Raw genomic sequence first — 11,476 nt, 5'->3', positions numbered from 1 at the left:
CTAAGTGAAGTATCACAAGAATGGAAAAACAAGCACCACTCACCATCAAATTGGTATAACTGATCAACACTTATATGCATATATAGTAGTAACACGCATCAGGTGTCGGGCAGGTGGGAGGGGGGAGGAAGGGATGGGTATATTCACACCTAATGTGTGCGGTGCACACCATCTGGGGGATGGAAATGCTTGAAGCTCTCACTCGGGTAGGGCAAAGGCAATATATGTAACCTAAATACTTGTACGCCCATAATATGCTGAAATAAAAAATAAAGAGATATTTTAAATAGAGGATTAGATATTCATGGCAAAGTACAGTTGGTAATTTAAGGCTGCACATTGGTGTCTTTAATAGATTTTTATTCAAAGCTTAAATTTCTTTTCTTTGGTTAAATCAGTACACATCCCTATAAAAGTAGGTTAAACTATAAAACCTTATTTCTTTAATATTAATTCAGTAACGCAATTCAGTACCATTTTTTTCCTTTCAATAAAATAACAATAATAACCTCCCTGTTTTAAATGAAGTTTGCCAAATGAATTCGGGTATACCAGTTTTTCACATCACCTATAAATAATTACCTCCCTCTTAAGGGTCTATTTCTGCAAATAAAAATGTCTTTTTGCCTGATTAAACTTCTTCATCACCTGAGAACTTTTCCTCTGCAAATTTGTAGTTGGAAAATTTGTCACTAGAAGCTTGCTTTGTCAAAATGTGCTCCAATTGCTTTGGGAAAGCAGTCCTATAGTTAATTATTTGGAGGAAGAGGGGAGCAACCTGTTCTAAAGTAAATATACTTGACAAAATATTTAGACCCAACTATTCTACCTTAAGACATCTTTTACAATCAAAGGCAACTGGCTTGTTATTTATAATATTTTTAAAAGCCTAAAGATAGGAAGGCAGAAGTAGCCAAAAAACAGTTTACAAAACAACGAGAAATGTGCCAGAGAAAGCAAGCCTGTCAGTGTAAGCTCTGTAGCCACCATCCGAGGTACCCCCTGCAGAGGACACAATTTGCAGGGATGTCACTTCAACATGCACTGACATCAGTAAGTCTTTGTTCTCTCAGGAGGAGCCTTACTGAAGAGTACAACTATTGACTCTCACATTGAGTTCAAGAGATACCACTAACAGAAAAGAAAGCAGGGTGGACATGCTTTCGTTGTGGAACAAATTGGAAATTAACAAAAACAAGATGTTTACTTACTTTACAGAAAGCGTTTCACTTATCTGCCCCTCTCTCTAAAAAACTACTTTTATATTTTTGGGTTTATAATAGAAGCTCAGTAACAATATGCCTTATAACCATGTCCTTAACATAGACATATAACCTGATAAAGTAAAAATAAAACAGGGCTGCGATTTGCATCCTTTCGGTTCCTTTATAGAATATTTACCAGCAACCAAAAAAAAATATCTTGTAAGACACAGCTGTAAAAATTTTGCTAGCTTTATTCATCTTTCTTAAAAAAAAAACAACTTATTTTGTAAGAAATAAACTTATGAACTGCGTTTCAAATTAATACCCAAAGAATTCCAAGTATGCAGGGTTATATGGAAGGCCATTCTTCCCACTGGATTTTTAAACAGTGTTGAAACATGGCTGCTTGAAATACTTCAGTCCCATCATTTAACACTGTTCAAAATGTCAAAGCCATATTGCACCCCAGTGGCCACTCTTCAGCAAATAACCCATCCTTTGAAGTTAAAATACTCCTAAATGATGTCAAGTGAGAATTCCTAGGCTAGCACAGAGAAAAAGTTTCTACTGCTAAAGAAAACAATAATCTCTAGAATCACAATTAGGAAAAAAACACTTTCATTATCAAAACTTATCAATTTTTCAGTTTCTAATCTTAATCAATTCCTTTACCCCAAGGCAATGTTTTTAAACATTACTTGCTAATTAAATAAACCATGATTATATGCCTATAGTCAATTTGTTTTGGGTTTTCTTTTAATAACTTGTTGCTCCTGAGGAATAACCACACATTTATTATAATAAATTCCACAAAAAGAATAATCATCAACAAAGAGATCTGACAGAAACATTTTACTTTGCCAAAACACCTAGCACGCAGCTGCCTATTCCAAGGCACTAATATATGTTTTATTTGACAGATTGTGTAATTTAGCCAGTCACCTGACTATAACTACATGCTGTGCCACATTTCATACCATGTCTCACTCTGATATCACAAAATGCCCTGCCAAAGAAATCAAGAAACAAGCCTATGTCAAATTATCATAAGCAAATAGCATCTCCTCTGCCAAATACTAGGGTACTTCTAAAACAGATACAGTAGCACTGCCCTGAAGGAATGTGGCAGTTACATAACCTTCAAAAATGTAAATATACATATAATTCTATTTAATTCCATAACAAAATGGAATCTAAACCTGGAATTAGAATTTCCAATTCTTGTCTCTTTTCCATATTAATTTTCTAGAAACGAGCAAATCAAAATATTTCACTCCATCTCATCTTTAAAACAGTAATTTCTACTTTTTAAAATTAGCTGCATCTTATGAAATGTCCTTAAATAAACTACTCTAAAAACATGACAATAACTTTTAATATTGAATCTTGAAGACAGTTCTTTCAGTGCTCCTGCCTTCTTCAAAATTCTCCTGTGCAGATAGGTTTACTTGCTTCCCATTTATCTGTAAAGATAAAAGGTCAGAGTTGTAAACCCAAAAATGTAATACCAAAAGTTTCCAAAAGACTTAAACATTTATATCTTTTATTCTAGAGACCTTGTGATTAAAAAGCTAAAATGTCAGAGAGGAGAAAAAGAGAAGAAGAGGGATCAATAGAAATTTGATAGCACTGCATCTTGTTTGAATGAACTGCCTCAAAAATATGGTTAAAAATCTCTAAGTCACAAGTTTTCGATCCCCACGACCAGTTGAGGTGTATCTAGTCAACCCAAAGAGTTCAGCCACTGACGATCTCCAAAAAAAGCAATGGACTTGGACAACTAGGAAGGAGATATTTGAGGGGAGGTATTTCATAGTTTCCAGGTGTATGACTAAAGCACCAATGAGCACTAGACCAAAAACAAGGCCAGGTAAAACCACTAACCATGTATGCTAAGCGTGGATGTTCTGGAAAAGAAGCTAACAAGAATCCCAATGGAAGTTTTAAAATGTGAGTATCAATGAAAATAAACATGAATAAGAAATTAAAGGGTAACCCCCAAAAAGGTAAATTCAAATGAAATTCTATCTGCCAGAGGGCAACCTATCAGCATTTTTATAGGTCATCATCAGACTTCCAGATTCAAACACTTTATACTACCACTAAAGTACAGGTAGGACAGGACAATGCTTAGTAGGATGCTTGTTAATAAGGTGAGCAGCTATCGTATATATATTATGTACTGCATTTATAAAAAGCCTATGTCTAGTAGTATTCAGAATTAGCGAATTATTAATTGTAGCAGTTTATTCCTCAAAAGCCATACAAATCAAATCTTCAAAGAAGAAGCCAGGTACTGTGACTCATGCCTGTAATCCCAGCACTATGGGAGGCCAAGGCAAGAGGATTGCTTGAGGTTAGGAGTTTGAGACCAACCTGGGTAACACAGAGAGATCCCATCTCAACAAAAATAAATTAAAAATTTAAAAAATCACAAAGAAGCCATCTAGCATTGTGTATAATTATACCTGTACTTATTTAAAATATCGTGTCTTTTCAATTCTATGAAAAACAGAAGGTATGCAGCCCTGATGAAATGTCCCTTTACCTTTTTTAAAAATAAGCTCCTGAGAATATCTATTTGTACAGAGAGGTCTTTATATTCAATAAGCCATTGATTGGTCCTTTCCTTCAAGGCTGCCACCACACTTGTCACTTTTGTGAAGCCATTAAATACCCAACGCTAATACAATCCTTAGCTCCCAAGAGAGAACCAAGAAGGTTAAAAGAAGAATGTTACTGTGTTAAAAACACTTTGAATGAGAATAATAAATATACAAGAAAGTAGGTTTGTCAGCCACAGATTTTTCAGAGTGCCCTAAAGGTAAACTTTGTCCTTTCCTAATATCATGAAGGACACAATTCTCTGTTTTACAGAAAATGCAACCTTAGCCTATGAAAAACAGCTGCACCATCATGGGCATTTTACACAAGTGCTTTCAGTGGACTAAACAACAACAAAGACATCAGGAAAACAAACTGTGATCCTAACTTACGTTGAAATCCAAAAGGTTGTAACTATTTCAGAATTACAGCAGCAGAAAATTTAGTATTACCATAGGGTCACATCAGTGCTGAAAAACTATTAGTAAGTGCAGATGATAAAACGACAGTACAAAGAATCACCAATGTAAATTAATAATCACATGCGTGTACACATGCACGCTTCCGTGTGTATATATATGAAAACAACCAAGAGACAGATGGCTGGCAAGCAATTTTCCCTATGGCATTTGTACATGTCCGTTCAGTGGCTGTATTTGGGTCATTTGTTATGATAAACATCATGTGACAGGCTCAAGAGAAATAAGGCAAAGTGGTCCATACTGATTTCACCTAATTTTAATTTTACTGGTAAGTGATGTACTTATTCAAAAGAGCAAAATGAATCTTTTCCAAATAGAGTTGTTTAAACAACCAAAACTTAGCTAGAAAATAAAATGTCATATAAAATAATTCATAATCTATAAATTGTATTCAACTGCATTCTTCCAGTGTATTATAAATGGGAAAGGAAACTAAAGAGTAAAACAATGTTTCTCTGCAAATTGGCTTCTTCCAATAACCTGATAAGACAACCACTGATATAAAGCAAGCTTCTCCCTTATTTAATTTTACAGTAATTCTTTTTAAAACATGCTTTTACTAAATACCAGACATGCCTTCAGTGGTTAAACACACTTGAATTTTAAGATAACAATCCCAGATTGGTCCAAGACAAGTATTAATATATTAGAGAGAACTCTTTAGAGCGAATTTAACAGAGTGATTGATATTTCACAAGGGATTCTTATCAGACCAGGTCAAAAACTCAAGTTAACAATAACATTAAAGTAGGAGGAATAGTTGAATATCTTTAGAAAAAAAAAGTTTTTAAAATATTGTTAATATTAATTAATCAAAATCATTATAATTTTTTTTATGAGACAGGGCCAAGCTATGTCACACAGGCTGGAATGCAGCAGCAGATCACAGCTCACCATATACCCTCAAACTCCTGGGCTCAAGTGATCCTCCCACTTGAACCTCCCAAGTAGCTAAAACTACAGGTGTGTACCACCACACGCAGCTAATTTTTTTATTTTATTTTTTTGTAGAGATGGGGTCTCTCTATGTTGCCCAGGCTGGTCTTGAACTCCTGGCCTCAAGCAATCCTCCTGCCTCAGCCTCCCAAAGTGCTGGGATTACCAGCCACTGCATCTAGCCATAAAAAAATCTTAACTAATGTTTCCATAAAAACTGAGATTTACATATACACCAAAATGAAAAACTAAACTAGAAATGCTATTAGGAGTTTTGGGTAGTTTTAAGAGTAGAAATCTCTGCTATGGAGTTGTTTCTCCAAGTTTCACAAAATTATTGCACAATGGAACAGCTAAGAGACCTGTAGATAACATTAATGATTGTGATTGGATTTGATAAATGCAAAATGGGCAATAAGGAAAAGGATCTTCAAAGGAGCCACAAATACATTTTCTGCTTCCCAAATCTCAAATATTCTTCTTTAAAACTAATGAAAGAATTAAAAATGTTTAAGAATTAAAAACACATAGAAGTTACATTATCTTATTTACTTGTCTATATATCATAAAGGGCATGCCATCAATTAGATGATATGTGCAAAGTGAAATAAGCTTCAAAACAATTTATGGTTTACCTTTGTCTGCTTTGAAGTAAACTGACTCCTTTCATGCTGTTATCCCCATGAGAAACTCATAACAGTATTTTAAAAGAGGATGAAAGGGAAATGATGCCATGTTGGGCTCAACAAATACATAAGGAAGCAGAAAATCTGGGGTCAGCAAGTTTTTCCCACTGACCTAAACCAAATTTCTCCAGAAAATAAGAGAAAATCCTTCAAGGAGTCACATACAATGTGACTTAAAACTTGGCAAAGACTGCATACTTTTAATTTCAATTTTACTCCAACCACAACTTAAGGTTCAATACAGTCATTACTAGATTGAAGGCAAAAGGAGGGAGGATGAAGCTGAAACCATATAGGCTTTTTCATCAGATACTGTGAATTCTTCTCTTCTACTGTTTGTTTCATCATATATTCTTAAGTTTAGCATAGAAACACTTGTAAAATATTAAATTTTGCCAGGGACATTGATTTTGTTATAAGAAGGTTTCATGTTACCACTTACAATTTCAACCAAGCTACATCAAACACTGAAAGTAATTATAGACACACACACACACACACACACACACACACACACATATATAATATAAAGTAAACTTGATCACTATATTTAAAAGAAATGATAACTTTGAGAAGTACCACAGCAATAATGTTTAAGCTACAGCAATATAAAGCCCTCCTAAAGTAAATGCCAGATTGTTCAGACTAAAATGTGGAGTCCTGATTTAGTCAAGCAAGTCAGGCATAAGAGCCATCTCCCTGAGAGCTGCTCTTTTTACTTTCAGCATTGGCCTCTCCTTACAGAACTGTACTTCACAAAAGTTCCTGGGGGGCAGCAGAATCCACAGATGGAGTTCAAGCAATGTTTTAAACATGAATCTTTGCAGTCTGAAATGGAGTAGTGGAAATAAACACATTATTATCATCCTACAGTTTACACTTGGCCCCCAGCTCTCTTCCCCCTTCACACATCAGTGAGTTACAGCAGTTAGATAGAAACTATATTTGAAAAGCCACAATTTATAGTGCATCTTGGCAATTAATCACTTTAATATGCTGTGCATACAACAAATAAGTTCAGTGCTCCTATTAATACATGTCTCATAATTTCTAGGATACATAAAAACAAAGTTTGCTACTCTTAAGTTCACATTCTTAAGAGCATATGATGGCAAATGCAGTTATGCTACTAAGAAATCAGAGTCTAATACACTTTTTAAATTGCAGCAAAGTATAATTCACATTTACAAGCTGGCTTAACAATGTATGCTATCTATATACCACACTGAGCATGCTATCAATTAGAAAATATGGGCAAATCATCAAAATAAATTCATCTATGTAGCTAGAAGGTAGAAGTTAGGAATTTTAACACTCCATTAGATCTACAGCATGGGAAGAACTTCTAACAACTGTCAACCACTAAAGCACAACTAATTTCATCACACTTACACCATTTTCCCCAAGTTACAAAGTCCTAACACTTCTGACTGATGACTCAAGAGCATAGAATGAGCATTAGACCTACAGAAAAATGTATGTCCAAATTTAGTTTGGTTCTTTCCTTAATTTTTTAAGAATGCTTTCTTCCAACATACACTTTCTTAAGAACTGGCCAGCAATTAACAAGAGCATACGATAGGAATGCTTAATTTATCACCGTATTCTACAATAGTTACAGTATTACAGTAAGTTTCTTTTTTTATAAGCTCTATATTCTTGGTTTAAATGCTTACTATTCAAACTGTCGCCAACAGAGCCAGTAACTGCCCAGACTCAATCCTCAGCTCCTTTTACTGAAAAGTCACCCATCTTTGGAAGCAAGGGCTTTTTCACCCAACACACCAGAAATAGCAGGTGCACCATTACACAAAATAGAAGAAAACAGAACCAGCTCAGCTCACTGTTTTGCACAGACCATTTCTCAAACCATGTAGTGTAATTTCTAAAATCAATACACTGCTTAAAAGTTCAGGAAAAGTTTATGCCTAACAGTGGCTTCCTACCAACTAGCCTCTGCTAGGCACTACACAAAACACATTAAAAAGGTTTCGCTGAAATGTTCTTGCACCTCTTATCAGGGGATTTCATAATCTACATGGGTGTGAACCATGATTCCCTAATTTAAGGCATATATCTACAAACATGCTTTTGGCAGGTGAGTGGGCACACTAGAGAATACAGAATACGGCTAATTACCACCAGGAGAAGATTCTGCCTTCACCTCTCCTATCAACCACTTTGCTTAAGTTCACTCACTGCCTCGCCCTAACCCTGTGGATCCATTCACTTTCCATAGCCCGGAGAGGCTGCTGAAAAGCTGTCAAAGTAAATCTGTGCTCACTTTTTGGATGGTTTAATTTCAATGGAGCATGAAACACCCCAGGACGGTTAATAAGTTTAGCCAGGCGTGCTGTTCTCCCTAATATATTTTAATTATGCATCTGTTTTAATTGTAATCAGATTAAGTCACCGGAAAGGCACAAATTGGAATTTTCCCTAATGGCTATTGGAGCTTTTCATCAGTTTCTAAACACTAACAACGTTTAAAAAATAGGTAGAGATACCAACACAACTGTGACATTTTCCAGAAATCAATGCAGTTTCTCTGACAACACAGTTCAGGTCTCATTAGCCACCCAAACTAACCTAAGTGCAGAAGACAACTTTGGTCTCTAGGGGCGTCTTCTTCCCCAATTAGCACAAAAGAATCACTGACATCTAATGTAAAACTCCCAAACAGAAATGAAAGCCGAGGCTTTTATAAAGTGCTGCCCCATCGATTGCTGCGGGAGGCTGGGGAGGCGGGGGCCCATCACCAGCATTATCTTGGCTCTAAGTAAAGTCCTGTACACGTCGAAAGGGAAAGTTGAAGGAGAGAACGATCTCTCTTTTCACTATTTTGGCAACTGTCAAACGTGTGTTTTAACTTTGGGAAATGAAAGTGTCCCATCAATAAAAAGGAAATGGTCCAGGGAAGATCTATTAAGGGGCGGGGAGCGGCTTCCTTCCACCCCAGACGTAAAATCACTTAATGTGCTTTTGTTGCACCAAGCAATACCTAAGACTTTTTCTAAAAAAAATACGTTCATTAAACAGTTTCCCAAATTGCCGGGATTTCCGCTAAGAAACTTAAGCGGCTGCCAACAGCCAAGAAGCAAGGAAGAGAACCTGCTGCTGCAAACTAGGAGCGGAAACTCCCTCAGCCCGCCCAGCGCGCTCGCGTCCCCGGTGTTTGCTTTGGGTGTCAATGTTTACGTGTCGCCTGAACCATCGGGTGCTGAACCAGTCCCCCCAGACGCACTTTGAACCGTAAAGCAGGAAGCTCCAGAGCCACGGCGGAGTGCCCCCTGCAGCTCCGTCGCCCCTTCCTCTCGCCCCCTTACCTGTCATCATAGCAGAAATCCGCACTCAGGGTGTTGAGATACAAGGCGAGCCCCAGAGCGCTGCTCACCAACTCTGCAATCATCTCTCCACCGCCTTCCCTCCGGCTCAGCTCCCAGCGCGAGCGCAGCAGCGGCAACAAAAAACAGAAGCATCAATCCCCACCTTCCGCCGCCTTCTCCTCCCAGCTTCACTTTTCCCTCGCTTCCCCACCCTCCCTCTTCTCCCTCCCTCGGGTCCTTCCAATCCACGGCTCCTCTCCTCCTCCTCCTTGCTCCCGTCTCCGCAGCTTCTGCGTCCTCCCCGGGTGCGGGCTCACACCGCACTCCCCATGCCCAGCGCCCGCAAGCGGCGAGCGGCGTTCGGGCTCCGCGTCCCTCGGCGGATGCACAGAGCTGGTCCTTCACGCGGGTCGCGGCACCCACCCTAACCCATGGCAGTTCGGGGCGCTCTAGGTGAGGAGCGGGACTCGGAGGAGGTGGAAGAGTGCGGGATGGGGGCACAGGGACCCAACCGAGCCGGGCTCTGGGACCAGCTGGAGGAGGAGAGAGAAAGAGGGGCGGGTGGCAGGGACGAGGCGAACCGCCTCCCCTCGCCGCCTCTCGGGCGCACTGCTCGGGCGGCGCTCGGGCGGACTCCGGCCGCCACGGCGGCTGCTGCACATTCACTCTTTATTAGCTCCCTCCCGGCCCCAGCCCCAGCCCTCTTCTCCAATGAAGTGAGAAGCGGTGGCTGGAGACTCCAGAAGCTGCCGCGTGGGGTTCTCGACGCGGCCCCCCGCGCCTGCGTGGCCGGCCCTCCATCGCGGGTTTGCCCAGCCCTTTTCTCCACCCGGATCCTCCCCGAAGGCTCCTCCCTCGCCCCCTCCCCTCCCGGGGCTGGAGGCTCCTCCTACCAGCCTCCCGCCCTCCTCTTGTTTCTTTCACCTTGGATTTCACTCTGGAAAGCTCCCGGGACCCAAGGGCGACTGCGGGAGAGAGCGCGAAGGGTAGCTAGAGCGCGCTGTGGGAGGGGAAGCCGGAGGAGGAGGAGGAGGAGGGCGAGGAGGAGGAGGAGGGCGAGGAGGACGCGCTCGCTCGCCCCGCTGCTGCCTGACGGCGCCTGGCGCGGGCTCGATCTCGGGCCCAGCGCTGTGTGTGCCAAGCGCTGCCAGGCGTAAGTCCGGTCAGCTGGACAGACTTCTGAGCACCGAGAGAGCAGGAACAGGTTTGGCGACTGCTGCAGCCCCGGTTGCCACGAACACACAGGCGATCTCTCACACACGCGCACGGGGTGCGAGCCGAAATGAGGGGCGGGAGGGGTATTGGAGAGCTTGGGGGCCATCTCAGGAAGAAGCGATTTCAGCTCTTAGACAACGGATGGCCCCAATGTCGGTGGGAAGACGTGTAGGGAGAGAAATGGTCAGGAAGGTTAAAAAGAAAGGATCCGAAGAGAGGAAATACATACGCACACACACACACACACACACACACACACACACACACACCACCCGCAGCGACTGCCCAGGAGGCCTTCTGTGGGTTCAGGGAGACCGTCCAGTTGACCCTGAGAACACAGATGAGAGAAGCCTCGAGTGCAACCGGGTACAGCGCTACCCTTAAACACAGCAAGGCGGGAAGCTAATGCCCTCTCCTTTCCGCCTGGACGTAGCACTGGATGGAAGGCATCCAACATGATGAAATATGGTGTAGAAGAATGGCCCGTGTAGAACAAGCTCTGGGTACTAAAGTTGCAAGACCAAAGAGGACCGCGGGCTGCCTGCCACACCTCCTCCTGGCTTGTCCCCTTTCTGGCTGGACGAGTGGCTCCCTTGGACCACGATGAGCACTACTGCAGCGCCCCCTGCTGCATAGTAACCACAAGGCATGGAAAACAAATCTGTTTTCCGCGCAGGCTGCCTACCACCCCGTTCCAAGAGCAGCACCTAACCAGCAAGTTCTCCAAAACTGTGGCAAGAAATTGAACCCCCTAGACGTCTGGCAGTGACCTGAAAAGTAAATACGATTGTTTGGGCTTCTGCAAAACAAAGCTACATCTTTTCCTGAGTTCACAAGAAAATCTGTGAAATCTGTATAGACACAAATGAAATGAATATTTATTATACCTATTATGCCATCTACAATGGCACATGTCTGTGCCCTGGGAAAAATATATATAAACATATATAAAAAAATTGGCCGGGCGCGGTGGCTCACGCCTGTAATCCTAGCACTCTGGGAGGCCGAGGCGGGCGGATCAT

General features: G+C 41.1%; 1 protein-coding gene across 1 annotated transcript in view; it reads right to left on the bottom strand.

Annotated features, from left to right (window-relative positions):
- Positions 1-9,758, bottom strand: part of TMTC2 (transmembrane and tetratricopeptide repeat containing 2) — a 456,219-nt gene extending 446,461 nt beyond the window's left edge. Inside the window, exon 1 of the mRNA XM_012647366.1 lies at positions 9,240-9,758. Coding sequence (XP_012502820.1) covers positions 9,240-9,322 — 83 coding nt within the window. The 5' untranslated portion in view covers positions 9,323-9,758. The remainder of the gene's footprint in view (positions 1-9,239) is intronic.
- Positions 9,759-11,476: the final 1,718 nt, after the last annotated feature.

Source organism: Propithecus coquereli, unplaced genomic scaffold (genome assembly GCF_000956105.1).
Source record: "Propithecus coquereli isolate 6110/MARCELLA unplaced genomic scaffold, Pcoq_1.0 Scaffold264, whole genome shotgun sequence".
NCBI classification, from domain to species: domain Eukaryota; kingdom Metazoa; phylum Chordata; class Mammalia; order Primates; family Indriidae; genus Propithecus; species Propithecus coquereli.
This window is presented reverse-complemented; position numbering and strand designations above follow the sequence as displayed.